A 20559-nucleotide genomic window follows, 5' to 3' on the forward strand; every position below is an offset into this window, starting at 1 on the left:
TCACCTCATAAACATGCTGCTGCCCCAAGACATACAATCACGCCACTGTGGACTTAGCGCACATCATCTATTTGGAGTACAGCATTTCTTTTCTCTTGTGGTACATGGGGCTGAGGGAAAAGATGGCATCCGTGATGAAGGTGGGCAGATAAGGACATGTGTAGAAGAAGAACATGTCAAACGTGGAGACGAGTAGATATCGGTATTTAGGGCGGGAGGATGTGATGGCGTCCAGCATAGCGTCGATGACCATCTGTCTGTCCTTAAACCCCGAACTGCAGGTGGACATGAAGTAGTCGCTGGCCAGCTCCATGTACTGTCGACTGAACGTTTGCTTGCGCTCTTCGTTCAGTTTCTCCCAGATGTCCGATCCAGTCTTCGTCCTCACGATACTTGTAGCTGGGCCAAAGTTGCCTGGTTGGATGATACTGACCTGAAAGAGAAAAAAGTACAACAGAAAGTTCAGTATAAATTTAGACCTTGATAATGGCAAATGATCTCAGCCTTAAGTAAAGCTAACCAAAATTCTACATTACCTTGACCCCGAAGCTGGCCATTTCCACTCGTAAGCAGTCTGCAAATGCCTCCAGTCCTCTCTTGGAAACACTGTAGGCTCCCATGTTGAGGCAGGTGAAGAATGCAAAGATGCTTGATACGTACACCATCCGTCCTATAACATTTAAAGATTACAAGAATAGACAAACAGTGATTACAATTATTGCAAACTGAACAAAAGGAATAATTCATTTAATTTTCATCCAGACTGGTTCTATGACTACTAATGTGAAGATACAACAGATCACATCTACAGTTTTGCATTTCACTTTGAAGTGTGATCGGTTTCCTGTGGGCTGAGAACATTGTGTCTTTACCCAACAACAGAATTTCATTTTGGCAAATAGGGCGAATTTACAGCATCTCAATAAGAATCAGTGTCTCTCCTCAGTTGCAGCCCCACTTTGTGATTTAGACTAATAAGACATGTGTGGTTTTACATAAAAATCTTAGTGCAGCTTTAAGCAAAGTAAGCAATCGACTTGAATTTGTTCGTTGGCTTACCTTTCGAGGCACGGACCATAGGTAGAAATGCAATAGAGGTCCTGATACAGCCAAACAAGTTGACATCAACTATAGTACGAAAGTCATCCATGGTGCTCCATTCGATCTCTGCCCAGTCAGAGATACCAGCGTTGTTCACGACCGCCCAGAGCCCTGAAATACAACAGGTTTTATTGATTAAAAAAATTCTTTAGATAGTAAGATGATGGGATATATAGCAGTCTGTGTAAGTATTAGATTTATGTCTCTTTCTGTGTTAAAGCATAGTCTTACCTTTCTCTGGAAGGTTGGCCTGGACCACCTCCTTCGCCTTTTGCACATCCTCTTCACTGGTGACATCCAGCTTGAGTATCTTTAGATTATCAGAGCTCTCTCTCTTCAAGCTCTGCGCCCCTTCACCTTCAGGACAGAGACACCCGGCGAAGACCACGAAACCCTGGGAGTCCAAACACCGGGCCAGGTGGAGTCCAAAGCCGCTGTCGCAGCCGGTTATCAACACGGCGCGCCCCCTCAGCTCCTGGGGCTTTTGGCGGCGGGAAACAAGTCGAGCGATGACCCAGAGAGAGACGGTAAAGGCAGAGGAGACGCCAAGGAGCAGGAGAGGAGCTGCAGCTGTGGCCATCCTGAGGAAAGTGCGGGGAAGCGTTCCTGTGCTGGGGGGTCTCAGTGGGTCCCACACTTCCTTATCCTATCAGAAAAACAAGAGGGTTTTTTCGTAAGTGTTCTGTTGGGCTTTCCTTTGGGTGGCACCATGTGTGTACTTGTGACTTCCTCTCATGCAAGCTACAAAGAGCTTCCTTGCTTCCCACAGCCAACTCTAACCGAGGTTAATAATTGAGTGTCATAAATTGTGGTGGTTGTGTGAGGTCATAAGGCAGCAACATATAGTGGCAACTGTAGTGTGAGTTGAACTATGTGAACTTCATGTATGAACTTTGTGTTATTTTATGATCCACTTTGTATCTTAACAGTTTGGTCATTACGTATGTCCCAATATAGATAAAGGGCGCTGTAATGCGATAATTCAAACTTTCACTTTTTTGTTATAAAAAAGTAATAATAATAAATAAATAAATACAGCTGTTTGAAGAAGAAGAAGAATATGACAGTGTTGTGTACAAACATACCGTCATGAGATAGGACAAATTCCATAGTAGCACATATATACAATATACACATGTGACATCACCACATCAGTAAATTATCAATGATCATCAACGAATCACCAGGAAAAAAGAGAAATCGAGACAGAGAGAGAGAGAGAGAAGAGACTATCCCCCACTCCATACAAAGGAGGATCACTATTGCTCCTTTTTCAACCACTGGATGTCCTCAGTAAGCTTTGTTCATTTTTTTTAACTTGTTGAACACAGTACTCTCCATTCCCACCTCAATGTTCCATATAATTTATGTCAAGAAGTATTGACCAACTGCTAGTTACTAATTGCTAGTATTTGGGTGACATTGCCCAGTCAGCCCATTGCAGACCAATATTCTCTAACAGCAGTAGCACCTATACAGTCAAGAGCTTAGTATGCAGATTAACAAGTGAATACACCATTCTCCCATTAGTTAGCTAGTTAGGGCCAGTTTAGGCAGAACCACCGAGCCCCTTGGCCCTGCATCACCTCCATAACAGCGGTCGAAAAAGCCATAGGCGGTAAAGGCTGAAACAATGGGGTGGGTTGAAAACAATTGTGAGGCTAGGGGTAATAGGAAAATAATGGAACTGGGATAATGTGGGGAGGGAGTATCAGGAAACTGCCCCCCGTCAAACATCTGCTGAAAATGACTCTGCTGCCTGTACAGTCCAGCAGCGCAAGCCCTTCTCACTTTCAAGTCTGGAATTTGAGACACTGCACTTTCAGACAGTTTTTTTTTCATATTTCTATTTTTTACATTCTCAATTCCCATGTTCCTCAACATTACAACATTACAACACTGGGATGGAGACATATAGCTGGATTCAAATACAAATCGCTTTTGTGTCATTTTTAAGGGATTTCTGCCATATCACATAGCCTGGGAGTGAGAGATAGAGGGGAGAGCGACAACAGACAAGAACCAGATTCAAACAGTTTATCTTGAATATCTTAGCCTACAGAACCTCCGGAATACCGACAAATCACTTGTTCAACTTTTTGTAACATATGTCTCACATGTATTACAGCCAGGTATGATATTTAACAGAAAGAGGGATGGAGTAACTCACCTTCTACTTTAACTGGTTGATCGATGTTGCTTGTAAATCCAGATGAGGATTTTATCTCCAAAAGTTCTCTATAACCGTGGACTAAAAGAAAGAGGAGATGTAGTACAGTGAGTATACAAGGTTTTGCATAACATAAAATGACATCAGATATCAGCCTCTGGCTATATACTAGCTCTGGCTTGGTCATTACAAGTTACATCCACTGTAAATACACCTCCTCTCTACTGGTTGCACAAAGGCATCAATTTATTGCTGTTGGTTATCCACTCATTGAAGTATCTATCCTGTGGCTGCATACGTCTGTCTGTGTATTTGTGCAAGTGTCTTTGAAAATTCAAGCTTTTTTTTCAAGTGCATTGTATACAATGTCACAAAACACAAGTTGAGGAAAAAATAATGAAAGGGCAAATAAAAATAAAACTTAAAAAACTAAAAAAATATTGAGCGGAAGGCACCAAAGGTCAGTCGCTGTTACAACACAGGTAAATGAGCAAAGATAAGCACTTAATCAGCAAGACCTCAAGAGGAACTATGTCACCGTCTTTTCTTTCACATTCTTTTCACATCTTTTGAATAGTCCACATTTTCTTGCAGCTATTATTTGTGTGTTTGTGCATGTTTTTCATGTTTGTCATTTTAAATATTCTATATAGAATCACATTTCACAAGGCGCAAAGCGTACAGTAGCAAAAAGGGCACCTTTACTTTTGAGTGGGTGTGGAACCACCTTTCACCTTTCCGCATGGCATTCCACCTACTAACCGTGGTTTAACCTCTGTTTATCAGGACTGCTGAGCATGCCTTTTCCTTTCCAGCAACAACAAATGCAGTGCAATCAACTTCACATTAGAGACAGAGCCAGCCAAGTGCATAAATAACATTCAAATGTATAAAAAGACAAAGACATAAAAGTGCTAAGGTAGACTAAATAAAAGAACAAAATAACAGCTCCTATGAAAAAGCACAGATAAAAAGGTTGGTTTTGAGCTTACATTTAAAGATGTCTATGATTTCTGTTATCCTCAGATCTAGAGAGAGACTGTTGCAGAGCCTGGGGCCATAGAAACTGCAAGCAGCCTCCCCATAACTCTTTGTCCTGGATTTAGGTACAACTAAAAGAACAGTCAGAGGATCTGAGGGTTCTGCAAGGAATATAGTGAGTGGGTCCTTAATATACCCAGGGGCAAGTCCATGAGTAGACTTAAAAATCTAAAAAAGAATCTTAAAAACTAGCCTAAAATTGACTGGTAATTGGTGAGACTTTAAAACAGGAGTAATGTGTTCTCTCTTCCTGGTTCTCATTAAAATTCTGGCAGCAACATATTGAATGATGTGTAACTGTCCCATTGTCTTTTTGGGAGGCCCAGTCCTGACATGTGCTTCATAGCTCAAATCACTATTAAAGAGATTTCTGTTATCATATTCGACTGCAGAGCCTTAGGTCCACTTACCAGAATTTCAGTTTTATCTTTGTTTAACCGGAGAGAGTTATGTGCCATCCATGTATTAATGTCTGTGATACAGCTATATACCAGTATCAATAGGAAGAGGTCATATGAAGTGACTGAGCTGAGGAACCTCCACATGGATGAGGAAGCTGATTCTGTGCTTGTGGATAATGGCCTGTGGTGGGAGCATGCACCAGCTAAAGAGAACTGGGCCTAGAATCGTGGCACACCACATGTAATACCAACTCTCTGTGGTGAGTGGCCACCCAAAAAGACAAAGAAATCCTGATTCATTAGGACCTGAACCACTTTAAAACTGTTCTGTTACGTCTGTTTAGAAGGACCTCATGGTCAACAGTGTCAAAAGCTGCATGTAGGTGAAGAAGCACCAGGACCGAGAGGTTTTTAGCGTCTAGCGTTGACTCAAGAGCACATGGTTCAGGACTGAAGCCGTCTCACTACTTTGCACAGGGGATCCTCTTCAATAAACTTTCTACAATGCCCTCTGGTGGTGATGCAGGGCCAGTTAAACACATTCATTGTTCACCTTAGAAGAAGTCAGTCCTGATGTTTGTTATCTGGTCTCTGAAGAACATGGCAAATTTAAGATGAAGATATAAACTATCAACGACAGGGGTGGGATAAATAAGCCAAACAAAGGTTGAGAATAAAAATCTAGGGTTTCTTGGTTTGGCAAAGCAAACTTGCCTGGCATACTGTATGCAATACTGATACTGTAGTTTTCGAGGCTATCTTGTAAGATATCATACTGGATCTGCAGTTCAGCTTTCCTCTTCGTACGCTCTGCCCTGCAGCAGATCCTCTTTAGTTGTGCTGTCTCCTCATTTTTCCAGAGGGCTCTTGGTTTATTTGTGACCTTTCTACACAGAGTCAGTGGTTGCCTTTAGCCTTGAACAAAAACTATTTGTTAGTTCTTCACAGGAAGAGGGTAGAGATGGTGTTGGAATGTCTTTAAAAAGTGAAATAAAATTTTCAGTCAAGCATCAAGATAACGGTTTTGAACAGCAGGTTCAAATTTGGAAGAACACTGCATGCCATAACAGTAAAAAACACACTCAATAATGCCACAATAATGAGAGGTATAATATCTAAAGAGAGTCCCCAAGTGATGATAAGGTCACAGTGCATGTTTATGAGTGGATTCTTTGACACGTTGAGTAAAATCCATAGAATATTAAATCCACAGAACATTATCTTAATGCAAAGTCGCCTATGATAATAATGTCTGAAATGTCATTTAGAAATTGGGGGCACTATTGGAGGTTAAGTGCACTGCTCAAGGTCACCTCGATAGTGGATATGGAGGGAGGAGAGAATGTTATTCATTCACTTTCCTCTTGCGGACAGTCCCAGCTGGTCTGGTGATTTGGACCAGTGACCTTTGGCCACACATTACGCATCGGTTGGTATATGACCGTCCATTTATCTTCAGAGAAATGACACCTTGTAAAAGAGCATTTGACTGTGATGATTTAGTGGCCCTTTAGCCCCAGGCTCATTCCTGATAGCGCTCCTTCAGCTCCACATTAGGAACATGCTAAAACAAGGTAGCACTGGGTGCCATCTTTGGCGCCGCAGTGACTAAGAGAGGTCGCAAAAATGTGCTTTCTTTGAGGATAGATTTACTCATTGGCGCCTTCCATGAGGAGTATTTTTTTTCAACTGACTAAACATCTGGTATTTGATTATGAAATCCTTCCTTGTGCCCCAGAATTAGTCTGTAAGTCAATCTCCCAAGATTCATCACTGTCAGAGGACACTGGGCCTCAGAGGCTTTTACTGTATCAACATGCTGTACTGTCTTGGTGCAGCTTTCATACCCTCTCTGTAGTTTTACTGCTGAACAAGGGTGTGGAGGTTCTCCTGACAATGTGTGTGTGTATCTGTTTATGGTGTATATGTTAATGGTAATCTCCTTGTGTGTAACGTTGCCTGTCTCAAAGACATACATTAGCCTACATAACAGGGTCTGCACCAGATGCTGCAGAACAACTGCATGGGCTAATTGTGCGTCTTGGCCCGGCTCCCAGCCTTTGTCCTGATGAGGAAAACATCCCAGAACTTTAGAGGAGAATGTTTTCCCTGCCAACAGGACATTTACACTTTACAAGTCCACTGCCTGTTTGTCGCTGGGCCAGCCCCTGTTCCTTGACGAAGTGATTTGTTTGGTAGTAGGTATGTTTGATACATATTTGGATAGGATGGTGAGGATGAGAAATGCGAAGGGTTTGACAAAGGCAAGTTTCACTGTGTGTGTGTGTGTGTGTGTGTGTGTTGTATCCTGTTTAAAGTGTGAGTGGTTGAGATTAGCCCTCCCTGTGGACGGTTAATGGGAAAGTCAAGGGGAAGGGAGCTAGTGTGGTCTGAGAGGCTGCGCTACACTGGAGAATTAGAGCACTTAATAGAACACTTAACGCTTTAATTGGGAGTGGGGCTAAAGAGCAATGACCTGTGAAACCAGGAGTGGAGTGTAATTTGACATGTGTGTGTTGTCTTTCGCAGGCACCGCCTCACCGTCCATCCACCAGCCACTGGACCCTGGCAGTGATGTCATATCCTGGAGATCTGTTTTCCTAGTTTGGCGCAGTGTGACCCTCCAAGCCGCCTTAACAAGCCCTGGGGCGGAAGTTTGACCGCGCTGGAAACAAAAGCGAGGCAATAACGCTCGCTCTCTCTCTCTCGCGCTCTCTATGTCTTCTCTCTCACACTCACAGACTCTCAATCCATCTACCCGCTCTGCTGCTAATCTCCTGACCCCATCATCACCCTCTGTTATCATATCGCAGTCTGGAACAAACTGGGAAGATCATCAAGGGCACCGAGATAGAGGACAGAATATAGTTGAATACAGACACTGATTGCTTTAGAGCAGACATAATATGAGTTTATGTGTGTGAATATCTCTCATGTGTACCAGAACTGTAGTACTGTACATATAGACTCCAATAAGAAATATGAGTGTTAGACTAAACTATGCGACAACAGCTCATGCCACTTTTACTTCAAGCATAAATACCTTTACATAGGACTAATGCAGCATTAAAAATTGAATGTTTTCTATGGGCATACTTTTGAAGTCATTTAGCTATCAGAACATGACGCATGGCCTTCATTTTGCTATTACAGTGCCATAAATGGATGCACTGTAGTCAGCAGGCCTAGGAGTGTCCACAGTGTCGTCCTGTTTGAAGTGAGATTAATCAATAAAACCCTCTCCTCTCAGTGGCTTTTGAGTGTTGAGAGTTGACTGAGTGTGTGGAAGCGCCTGTTTTTTCAGGTATCCATGACACATTCAATTGTAAGACAGAGTTGACAAGTTGTGTCATGTTTTTCTTCTGCAGTAGAAATAAATGTCTCCCAATATCTAGCTGCTTTAGATACTGTGTACCAGCATTGTGGTTTATTATTGGCTGTTAAGCTCTCAGTCATCATCAGACCTTACTGTGTATGCTCAGATTGACTGGCTTATTAGACTTATTCATTGATTACTACTTATTATTGGTACATTTATACCTATATGGCCATGTGTTTCCTGTTTATATGTGCTCTCATATGTCTAAAACACTTGCTGGAAATGACTGTCTAGGGTCTCAGGAAGTGTTTTTGTTATCTGTCCCTGAGGTCAGAACTAAACAGGGTAAACTTCATGTTGGGTAAACTCACTGAGGTCATTGCAGAATCATTTAAGACTGAAAGAGCTGGTCTCTCTTGGTGAGTTTCAACTTGTTTAGTCAATATTAAATAGGTTTGGCCTATACACCTACACTTTTAATATTTTTTTAGCCGATTATCACAACACCACATGGTCAATCAGCTCTATATCTGTTCAGTGGCCATTAGGAGTGCCCTTCTACCACTGGACCAAATTTGGGAAAAATTAGCAAGGGGGTTATGTCTAAAGTCAAATTTGATACAAGAAATTACTATGAGTCTTGTATTCTCTACCACCACATACATTTCATACAAGTTTCATGTTGAAAATATAAGAATCTTGTAAAATTCTACAACCAATATATCTTATTCCATATGGGAGGTACCTTGTGAACAGGTTGTGAAAAGAAAAAAAACACACATGAAAGGTGTAACAGACTGCTCTGACTTTCACCTGTTGCTGCAAGGTGCCTGGTGTGGCCCTGACTGGCCCTCTCAGGCTGGCTCTGACCTGTGGTAGCAGGTCCCTGGCTGCAAGTTTGGTTCTGACTGGTTGTAGGTTGGCTCTGACCTGCACTATCTGTCAGACATGGTTTCTTATTTTGGATAAAGAAGTCTTTGATGTTTTTATTCTTGGATTCTCTTATATTGTCAGTATATAGGCTATTATCAATAAAGGATCCCATTACCTGGATGACAAATTATCTAATGTACTCCATTTTAAATAGTTCCATTTGTCAAACAAATAACTAACCTATACATCTAAAGTGCTCCCTTTCAAGTATTTTGTGTCAAAGATATCATAACTTAAAAATATAAACACTGCTTGTACTGCTCAGCAGCTCCTCTGGTCCAGACTGTCCCTGCTCCTCCCCAGGACGAGTTCTTTTCCTTCTTTGAGAATATTTTTCAATATTAATCTGGATTGAGGGAGCAAACCGCGTGTGTAATGGGAGGTGCACAGATGGGTCTGGAGAGAGAGAGAGAGAGAGAGAGAGAGAGAGAGAGAGAGAGAGAGAGAGAGAGAGAGAGAGAGAGAGAGAGAGAGAGAGAGAGAGAGAGAGAGAGAGAGAGAGAGAGAGAGAGAGAGAGAGAGAGAGAGAGAGAGAGAGAGAGAGAGAGAGAGAGACCGAGTGACAGAGCCACTGAAAGGCCACAAAGTTTCATGGTGTTACATGAATCCAATTGGAAGTTACATTTTTATGAGAAGCCATGCCCACCGCCACTCCCCCCTTTGGCCAATCGGTGTTCTTCCTTGCCCCATAACCAAACTTTCCTCAAAGCTTCATGCAAACAAACAGACAAACGGAACAGGATGAAAACATATAACCCCGTCCAACTCTGTTGCCGGAGGTAATAAGAATCATGCATGCATACAAGCACTTGTGTGTACGGTTGACTTACTGACAGGTGGCTCTTCTCCCTCAGGTTCCCTTGTGCTCAGAGCAAAAGCAGACCTTCAGCTGGATTCTGAGGTTTGTTCCTTCAGAAGAAAAGACGCTGCTATCCCCTCTTTGTTCTCCTTGTTTTTCATCTGGACTTTGGATGCTCAGGTATTTTCAAGGGACAAGCGTGGAGGAGGGGTCGACCAATGAAGGACAAGCTATTCCTGTCCTTCATTGGTTGAACCTGAAGGTGTGGGTCCTGCCTCAATTCACACCTGTGTGGAATGCAATTTGAATCACAGTTACTTTTTAGAATTGTCCTTACTCCTAAATGAGAGTTGTGTGATGTCCTATATTTAAACTGAGAAACAGGGGATTTCAAAACTTATTTTAAAATAATTGTTAATGTAATCTATTGAACTAGACCGAGTGTAAAATGCATTTGTGCTACAATAAAATTTTAAACATTTAATTATGAAGATTTTTCTCCCAAAAGGACTCTGCCACTTATGTTACACCTCTGTCAATTCCTGTTATACTCCATTACTGTTTAACAAATGATACTGACAAACAAATTGCACTGGATCAAGGCGGAGGCAGGAGATTCCCCATTATAACTCCAATGTTAAAAATTATCTTCCTACTGACGCACTCATTGTAAGTCACTGTGGATAAGAGTGTCAGCTAAATAGCCTACTTAAAATGTAAATGTAAGCTATCATAATTTTTCCTGTATTCTGACAATATACATCTTTGACTTGTCCTCTGTCACAGCTGTATTATGTTGATAGTTTTTCAAAACAAATGCATCATCATTAAACTCTAATTGTCTTAAACCTTTAAAATCCTAACTGGCTAACTAATGAAAGCTAGTTGTGATGTAGTATTTTCCCAGGCTTTTTTGAGACTTTTGTGTATTAGTGCAGAAAGGTGCACAGCAACTCTGGCATTTTCAAAACTAGCTACACAAAGGAGACAAAAAGTCAGCGTGATAACGTTAGCTTGTTAGCTAGCATGTTGTCTTTTAGACGTGAAACATGTCACGTAATTGCTAGTTTGTTAGCATTTTGTGACCCTGAATCAAGTCACTTTTTCATGGTTGTGAAAACAGAAAAAAAAGAAACCTCAGTGACAACATTATACACTACTAAAACTAAAAAAATAAGTAATGACTGAGTCAGAGGTGATGGAAAGGCAGCTTTTTTTTCTTTCTATCTTCTATGATAAGGAATGGTCAGTTTTTCATAAGCTAACCAGCTGCAGAGATGGCAAGTCATCAATGGATAGCTAACAGCTGCTGCACTGTCGTCATGTAGCTGAACTAGTTCTGTGTGAACTAGTTTACATGCTGTTCTCTCAGCTCTCACCATCCATGAAAACAAAGGACTGCAATCATCTTTTAATTTGCATGACTGGTGATTGATTGCTCTTTCAAGCACTCTTGATTAGAGAGCTACAAGAGGTGAAACAAGCCGAGTATTGTGCTTTCAAATGTGCCTTTCACGTCTATTCCAGCCCCGTCACCAGTGCACAATAGTCCTTTTTGGACTGCATGACAGCAATCAGGGAAGAGGGAGTGGCGTGTTCCAGGTTCTCAGTTGTTTGTTACTTTTGCAATTATAATATACTGTCAGTTCTTCTGCAGATTCTGGACAAAAATGTGCAAAAAAGCAAGGATTCCAGCATTCACAGTATGCACAATAGCAGTATCAGCAGCAGCAGATTGTACTGAAACAGAAACACAATGTGAAAATATGTACAGTATGAAAAAAGTGAACAATTATTTAAAAATGATTTTAAAAACATATACGCAATATATAACAATGAGAGCAGTATGCGAGTATAAAAGAGAGACCCTGTGTGAAAATGTACAGTATGTACATAGGATGTGCAAAAATGTGCTTGTATTCACAGTAATGGGCCTTCAGGGAGTCATACATGTACAGAAGAGTCTACAGAGAGAGGAGTGAGATTTATGTGCCAAAGATATAGTGACTGGCTCTTCGTCACTTAGAACTTTTAGAACTTTCTCACGCTAGACTAGAGTGCTGGGGGAGGTGGGGCTGCTCCACCTGAACAAAGTGGCACCAGCTGCCAGACCAGTATCTAATGAAATAATATATAATAATGAAGTTAAGTTAAAATCAAAGATGACAGAAGAATCTCACATTATAATTGTTTAAAGTCCATAAAAGAGGTTTCACGTTCTCAGAGCGCACTCATCGTTTCTTGGTCTTCTGTTGCAACACGTTTTTGGATGGAAAACACATATGGAAAGGAACCTGTTTGTGCATTCATGCGCTATTGGATATAGGCTATCGGAAAAACAAATCTCCTTCTTGGAAATTTCACATGAAAACCCTCCAACGATTAAGTCGGAAACTCTGAAAATTTTGCTACCTGATTTTCCAAGTTATTATGCAACGGTGACCTTTAATTTTCTCAACAAGGCAAAAAAAAATCAAGTTTCATGTCAGTCAACATTAAGAAAACACATCCATGCACCTTTATCATCAAAGCTGCAGGACCTCCACGTTTATCTTCTGGGTTTGATTTTCCGACACCGACTTGGAAGTCCTGGATGTGAGACCTTTCCCACCGGCACACGGACACACAATATGTCCAAGGAATAATACACTTAATGTCTTTCTCTGGCTTGCCTGTCGGAGGCATGTGGTCGATACCTCAGAATAGCTGCTGAGTCAAGCTTGAAATTAAGTTTCTACATGGGGAAACATGTGGGACGGGGTCATGCAGGGTGTAGCTCAGTGCTTATAAGTCCAAGATGTGTGGTTTGCAGGCCCGCTCATTGGTGACAGGACTTGCTGTAAAACCTGGCTGTACACTGACTGTGAACCTCTGTGTGTTACGTCCTATTACAGCCAGGGCCACATGTACACACAAACACACACACACACACACACACACACCGCTTGAACATCCCAACCGAGAGAAATTCTCTGTTTTGTGCTTGATATCAATCTTACATGTGACAACATTTGGCACGCAGCGGGACGTTTTGGCTTGGGCTTGTGCAGAGATATGTGTGTTTACATATGAGGAGAATTCCCCCCAATAAAACCTTCATGTACATGTTTTGCTTAGTTGCGTATCCAAATCTCTCTCGGTGGTGACTTCAGGCGCTTTTCCCTCGCACCTCAAACAAAGATTTCCCAACCTCTGGGTAGAAAATGGTAGCCGAGTTTATTTATTTTCTTTCGGTCCAGTATATCTTACATTTTGAAAGATAGCGGATGAATAGTGCTGCAGACAGCCAGCCCCCCCTCTGGCATCACAGTGGGTGTGTGTGCATGTGCTTGGTGTGCGTGTGAAAATACATTCCTTTAAGAGTGTGTGTGTGTGTGTGTGTGTGTGTGTGTTTGGCTGGCTCCCCTATTAGCTAGCCCATTTCAGGTCTAGAGGAGAGCTGATTAGGGGTCCTGGCAGTGAGGGGATTATCACCGGGTCAGACTGGACCCTGCTGGTGTCCGCCGAGGAATGCAGGCAAATCAGCCGGTCGCTCATGCAGTGAGTCATCCCACCTGCCAGTCAGCCAGTCAGTCAGTCAGTCAGTCAGTCAGAGATTAGCTTGGCTTTCAAATGGCAACAATTACTTCATTGGATTTGGGTGCTCTCCTCCTCCCACTGTCCAACTCTCCCTCTGCACACACACTCCTATCGCATCTACCCGAGACCATTTGGAAGAAAACGTACCTCTTGTCCGGTGATCTGTTTTTTTTCTCTATTTCACGGACAGGATATATTCTGTTTTGGCAATTACAATTAATAGACCCATGAAAGAAAGCTGGCATTTTCATATGGGGGAGAAAACCCCCAAAGGGAGAGGGGGGGGGGGGGGGGGGGGGGTCAAATGTAGCACTTTATTTGGCGTCGAGTTACAGCCGTAAATCTAATTAGTGTAACTTAAACATTGGGAGTGGGTAACAAAAGCTGGGAATCGAATCAGGGAGTGGAGTGGAAAGAGGAACGCAGCCGTGGAAGTCGAGCAAGTGCTTTCTGGGCCTTTGACTGATACACACACACACACTCACACACACTTGTTGCTGTACGATGTTGATGACTAAACCATAAGTCCATGCATCAAATATACCATAATTTAACTGTGAAATGTTCTGTGTACATCTACTGGGCTCAGCCTCACATCTCCATTTGAGTAAAGTCAACTTCATACATCGCTGTTGTCCTGTGGAAACCTCGTCATTATGTAGATTTTCATGTTTTCACTTCAACCGAAGCATTACACAGCCTTTGATGCATTGAGGAAATTCTCCAACCAAAACCTACTGGATAAAGTCATAAATTACAACAACAATCAGGTATACAAGAGTTGATGGTTTTGCATTGGACATTGCAGATATTCTGACACAAGTTACTGGAACAAGACACATAGCGCATCACATAGACAGTGGCACAGTGACAATTGACATTAAAGGGAAACACCGCCCAGCCTAAGATCTCCTACATACCATTCCCACAGTCCAAAACAACATATATCTAAATCCCATCTCAGCCGACATCACCCCCCCCCACACACACACACACACACCCCCACCTCACCAACTTTCAGTCATACGGTTAATGAAAGGTTGGTTTGCAATAACTTTAGTTCAAAAATATATTGATAACTTCCTTATTTAAAAAGCACAGTTGTAATAGTACAACTGTTGTACACTTCAGCAGTTGCATGTTCAGAGAAAATATGTGGGGAAAAGGCATTTTGAAAATGACATTATAAGACAAAATTATTTTACAAGTCTTGAAATCATGGTTAATCATGTAGATGATGATAGGAAGTTCTTTTCAAAGTGCAGTCTGTAAAGTGGAACAAAGTATCTGTAGATTTCAGAGCTAAACTAATCCAGAATACCTGAAAGTATCAGACTAAATTACTGTGTTTGAGTACGCGGGTAGACTGTATCACTGTTAATTTCAAGCAGGTAATCAGTAATCTGTGCCACATGACACCTTCCTGAGCCCCGGATTACACATACTGTAACTGTATGTGCGCGCACCTGCACTAAAAACCCAGCGGGCTTGTGTGTCAGAGCCAAAAACACTAGCGGGAGGCCATCTCATGACATTTCCCACCCACTGGGGGTGACAAGCCATCCCTCCAGTCCTTTGAATCCCGGGATGCAGAACCCATTTTCCCTCAGCGGGACGCCACTTCTCTCCCTTTCATCCCCCCTCGCTCTGGAAATGAGAATGACGTTCCATTAGCGAAGGGAAAGAATTCCCCACCTTGGCCGGCGAGAGGTGCAACGCCGCGAGCCAATTGCCTAAATGAAATTCCAGTACGTGATGAGTGGGAAGTGAGAGGCTCGCCGGGCAGCCGGGGCTTATGCAGCTGCAGGCTCGTGTCCTGTCCAAACCTCCCCGAAAACCCACAATCCCCAGCCTCTTTCCCCCAGACACCTCCGGACCTGAAATGCACTGGACGGGTATAAGCGAGGCTAGAATGAACCATGCTTAAGGCTCAATTGCATATATCAGATTTTGTGGGCCGATACGTGGTTTTCTTGACAGGCCTTTGTGTGTGTGTGTATGTGTGTGTGTGTGTGTGTGTGTGTGTGTCATACTGTCTGCCTGTGTCTGGCCCCAGCCATTGAACACCTACAGCACTTCCTCACTTACATAATCAGGTTGTCCATCTCTCTCCAAAGTAAACAGCGGGGGTTTCATTCAGACGACGGCCAAGAAATTGGGAAAGGAGGGGGATTGGGGGGTGGGGGTGGGAGAGGGGTGGGTGGGTGGAGGGAAGCTGTACAACAGGCGAGGACTGTGGGAGATATGGGAACGACCCAGAGGATGTGTGTGTGTGTGTGTGTGTGTGTATTCGGATCTCCCAGGAATAGACCTATTACTTGGAGTAAGGTAGGTCCCTCGTTGTCGGGGCGATAATGTCTTTTCCCTGCCTGGCTGGAGGACGGAGGCCCTTTTATCTGCGCAGCCACTGGAAACCTCATTTCCTGGGCCGCTTTCCATCCAGAGAGCCTCCATCCACTCGCCCCCCCCCCCCCACCTCCCCCCTCCCCCGGCTGCCAGGGCGGCCTCTGCCTGCAGGGAGAAGCGTGGAGGACGGACGGAGGGAGGGAGGGACGTGGATGGAATGAGGAAGGAAAGGAGAGGGATAGAGAGAGAGAGAGAGAGAGAGAGAGTGGGAAGCCAGTAATGGACACCAGAGTTCCACTGCTTTACGTCAAGAAGTGTTCAAGTCGGGACTTTAATTGATCAATACCCAGAGGTTGTTCAGTTTCATTAAGTACGTTCCATTCGCTCATGTCCGAGGAATCTAAAAAAAAAAAAAAAAAGAGACAAATTCCTGCAATCGTTTGCCACAAAACCTTCCGAATCCAAATGCAGTTTGTGTAGCAGAAAATCTGCGGAGGGCGCATGTGACGAACGTTCCGAGGCAGGCATGACTTCACATGTTCACATTTATCAGGCTCTACGGCGGCTAATATTACTCATCTTTGAACGCCGCGACCCAAACGCTACACAGCTGCTTCCTGTTTGTCTACGCTTCGCATTCTGATGCCGTGTCGTCTGGCGTCTGTGTCCGAAGCCTGCCGACAGCTGAGAGCCACGCAGAGACACTGAGAACAATCGACAGCACAGGGGTTAGGAAGTACAACGGTGTCTGCAGCTCGTGAGTATCAAAAGGCATTGGAAGTTCCCAGGGAAGTGCGGTAATTCTGCTAATACAGTGCAAAGGCCTGATCAATAGCAAGACTTTGAATCTAGGACAAAGACCAGGCGTGAACAAGTGTGGCTGTAATTCAAATGTGGCCTATTTTTTATTATTATTGTCAAGAGGCATACATTACAGTGCAAACAATTCTTTGGCAAACGTACAATACAAATGTCAGATAGGTACTATATCCACATTGACCACTCCTTAGGGGACAGTGTAGGTGAAGCATGTTCAGTCTTGCAGAGCAGTGCATTCCATTGACACTTGGGAGTTCTTTTTTTTGGGGGGGGAATAAAAAACAAAGGGGAGGACCACAATGAGAATAGAGAATAAACATGAAAAAAAGGAACAAAATAATACAACAAATGTATGAATATGATGACTGGTAATGCAGGGGAAGAGAGGTCACAGTGCTTTGGCAGCCAAACCTTGGGACATTTGCCAAAATGCCTTAAGCATATTATTGAGACAGAAGACACACACACACACACACATCCATACCTACAAACACACGTTTATGCATACACATTCACACACATTTGTACACATCATGGAATAGCGTGAGTACAAAAACGGTAAAGCAGGAAGAGCCACGAATAAATGACGAGAGAAAGTGATGAAGGAGGAGAGAAACGTACACACACACCGTAAACACAGTTCGGTGTACGAACCTGTCCAGTACATTTAAACACAAAGGTATGATACCAATTTGCCAGTGCGGCTGCCAGCCCCCGTGATCTGCGGCACTGTCTCCTTGCACAATCTCAGTGGAATCCTGAATGGAACATTCCGGAGCGTACTATTTCTGCCTCGCGACAGACAGCATTCTCAGGACGTTACCGCATAAAGAAAACAATGGAAAAGGAACGCTGCAGCTGCGGCCCCCGCTACACGACAATTAGGAGCAAAGGAAGATAGGAAAACAAAAACTTGTGTTACACGAAGCGAGCCAGTGCATGGGATCCAATGAGTGGCGTCGGTCTATGTACAGTACATGTGTAAGGCCCGTCAGCGGGGAGTCGGAGGGATAAATCTGTCCGCCCGCTGACAGTAAGAAGACAGCCGAGGCTCAGTTGTTTTGATTGACGCTGCATCCCGGTCGTCGCCGCCCCACCCTCCCCTACTTTTCCCCCTCGCTTCCTCTCTCATATGGCTTCCATTACAGCGGAATGAGGGTCAGAGGGCTAGAGAGAGCCTGCGCTTCACACATGCTCGGCCAAATGACGTCAGCCCGGGCCTCGCGGTCTCCGTCGGCGGCGAGGAAACATGAGCCGGGACGAGCGTTCCTGCCCATCGATGCGGAAGACGTCCGAAAAACCGAACCGTCGGTCGCACACGTGAACGAAAAAAAACAAATTATAAAAAAAAAAAGACAGAGAAACGGGAGTGAATGCTTGACGAAGGAATGCATGCGAGCGTGTCCTTGTGTAAACTGGAGTCGGAGAGCTGCGGGTCCAGAACAGCAGAGAAGAAACAGAGTCAATAGAAAAGGTAGCAGTCCTTCAATTGTGTGTAGTCTGTGGACTAAAGACTATACAAGGAAAAAAGAAATGTGTGAGCGGACACTGGGCCAGAAGGAGAATACTGCTGCGGTAGACTTAGCAGTACCAAGGCTAAATCCTGACCTCATTACAACATTCAGACATAATTTCATGGATAAACACGTGCTACTATGCAATTTTCGAAGTTATCAAGTTATACATTTGGCTTTAGGAGATCGAGGGGAAATACTGGGAGGAAGGTTCAGGTTAATACAGTGGTAAAAAAAAAAACAATGGGATTTTTTTTCACTGCTTTTTGAAAGCAAAATGAAAGTGTGAAAAAGAGCACAACATCGCGTCATGTTGAGTTCAGGGACAGGCCAGAAAAATACAGAAATCCCATAAGTGTGTTAACTAACAAGTCGTCCATGGAGAGAGAGGCAATATTCAGTAGACATTATTTTTTGCATTACAAAAGTTTTTGTAGGGCTTCACATTATCTTCATATGTAAGCATTTTTATACAAAAAAGGGAGAAAAAAAATACATATTTATAACATGATATAAAGCACCTTAGATTAAAAGATGAAGTAACTCTATTCATAAAATGTCTTTTAGATTGAATAAAAAAAAAGATTCTCTCAATTGTGATTTACCATAAAAAGGCATATAATGAGTGTATATAGATTGCTTTGCATATTGTTAACAAACAAAAACAAAAAAACAATACTTTGAAGGTTTGTATTTAGTGATTAAATCATTAACAAAAAACAAAAGGGGGGGCGGGGGATAGCACCAGTTTTTCGGCATCTCTAACCTGAGAAAGTTTCGTGAGACAACAAAATGGCCGCCGCCTTTCGCTCGCCTTCCCTTTCCTGCCTGACGACGGCGACTGGCCCCGCGTGTCGTCACCATGTGTTTAGTCGCAGGGGTGCAAACACAGTGGCTGGTGGTAGCGCTTCAGAAGCCCCGGTGGACTCCCGTGTTCTGGGAGGCCCGAGCAAGGAGAAGAGGTTTGTCCGTCCGTCCGTCCATCCATCCGTCCGTCCATCCATCCACCCATCGGTTCGGAAATAAATCCATTTAGCGCTCGCTGGCTCGTTGCCAGTGGATTTCAAACCGAGCCTCCGGCTGTTGGCCTTGGAGGGTGCGACAATCCAAAAAACAAAAACAAAACAAAACAAAAAAATCAACCCCCTCCCCTGATAAAAGAAAAACAATACAAAACAAACAAAAAAAAAAAAACGAGGCTATTGGGTGCCGGTGGCTGCGGCGTAGCACACCTGGAAGAGTCTCATCCTCTCTCTGGATCGCTGCGTGTGAGTGTGTGTGTTTCAGACACGAGGGCGTGTTGGTCGGGGGGGTCCTGAGGGTTATGCGTGGCGGGTGTCCGCTTGATGCCTGCTCTCGGTGTCCGCCTGCGCCAGGCACACCGGGCAGCAGGCGCCTTTTAGCTTGACGGGCCTTTTGCACTCGGCTGGTGGGCAAGACTCCACAAAGCAGGTCACCTGGGCATCCTGGATAGGTGTCGGGGGATACAGGGGAAACAGGTCAGTTACCTTATTAGATTAGACTGGATGAAAATTTTAATGATCCCTGTGGGGGAAATTGGGTTGTCGCAGCAGGGAAATTAGGATACAGCAAAGAAATAATCGGATCAAAATAAGAACGGAGCAAATGGAGGGTGTTGAACATAATGCAAACTGACAATTACAACACTGAAACATGAATGAGTGAAAAGTATGAAAATATATGTATTTACTGCATGGATGCAAGGTGCGCAAAATAACAGCAGTGGAACAAATTGAGACAAAGAAAAAGAAGAAAAAAGACAAATATGTGAGGAGAATATGAGAATATGAAAAGATATGTGAATTTACAGAATATATACAGGATATGCAAAATGTGTGTCTACATTAACTGCAGAGGGCAGAAAAGGTGTCTAGACTGTATCAAATATATTCACGTTACAGATGTAGATAACATCAGTACGGAAGCTGCAGATTTGCATATGTGTGTTATGAGCTGGTCATTTATTTTGCCACTGTCTTGTGCTTTTTCTTGGTAGCCAGACTAAATGAGGCCAAACCGAACAATGAAGAATATTGTTTTAGTGGAGCAACAACATGACGTATTGAGCCAAACTGTGCTTTCCCAGACAGTTTCTCATTGTGCTTCTGCCTGTCAAATTGAATTATTACAAAAATCCTCCAATTACAGAGAAGGAGAGGATTGTTTAGGAGAAGTAGAGGGAAAAAAAGGAGCCGAAAAGAGCAACTGACAGGTGTAACAAACAGACGCAGCGAGTAAAATAAACTTTGGGTGGGAAGGATAGCAATGAAAGGTAAGTGGGGAAGAAAGACGGGGCCGAGGAGGATTGACGGTTCAAAGAGTGCCAGGCTTGGCAGGCGGACGCCGCCGCTCCTGCCAGCAGGCTGGCAGGGAGAGAGCATCAGAGAGATAAAGAGTTGAAAGCCAGGAAAGCGGCAGACGCACACAAACACACTGAACGCAGACGCCGGTGCCAGGAGGGAGGGGGGGGGGGGCCCTGCCAAGAGGTTCTGGAGGAGGTGAGGAGGGAGAAAACG

General features: G+C 43.5%; 2 protein-coding genes across 3 annotated transcripts in view; both read right to left on the minus strand.

The window, feature by feature from the left end:
- Positions 1 to 67: 67 nt before the first annotated feature.
- LOC139663918 (D-beta-hydroxybutyrate dehydrogenase, mitochondrial-like) lies at positions 68 to 17785 on the minus strand. Its single transcript, XM_071542705.1, has 6 exons — positions 17655 to 17785; positions 16319 to 16373; positions 1333 to 1747; positions 1060 to 1212; positions 537 to 670; positions 68 to 433 (listed from the first exon to the last, which is right to left on the minus strand). Exons 1-6 carry the CDS (start codon positions 17783 to 17785, stop codon positions 68 to 70), a joined length of 1254 nt encoding a protein of 417 aa, XP_071398806.1.
- Positions 16576 to 20559, minus strand: part of LOC139663916 (peroxidasin) — a 51315-nt gene continuing 47331 nt past the window's right edge. For both annotated transcript variants that reach the window (XM_071542702.1, XM_071542701.1), the window contains exon 23: positions 16576 to 19488. In XM_071542702.1, coding sequence (XP_071398803.1) covers positions 19345 to 19488 — 144 coding nt within the window. In that variant the 3' untranslated portion in view covers positions 16576 to 19344. The remainder of the gene's footprint in view (positions 19489 to 20559) is intronic.

This window comes from Centroberyx affinis, unplaced genomic scaffold, assembly GCF_046629955.1.
Source record: "Centroberyx affinis isolate AG114_WGS23_722 - 3 ecotype Tasmania unplaced genomic scaffold, CSIRO-AGI_Caff_v1 ptg004162l_1, whole genome shotgun sequence".
Lineage (NCBI taxonomy): Eukaryota > Metazoa > Chordata > Actinopteri > Beryciformes > Berycidae > Centroberyx > Centroberyx affinis.

Coding starts and splice junctions, on each gene's coding strand:
- LOC139663918 (XM_071542705.1), bottom strand. CDS start 17,785: ATGGGCAGGAACGCTCGTCCCGGCTCATGTTTCCTCGCCGCCGACGGA. Junction 1,213..1,332: donor GGCCAACCTTCCAGAGAAAG/GTAAGACTATGC, acceptor GTTGTATTTCAG/GGCTCTGGGCGGTCGTGAAC. Junction 671..1,059: donor TATGGTCCGTGCCTCGAAAG/GTAAGCCAACGA, acceptor TAAATGTTATAG/GACGGATGGTGTACGTATCA.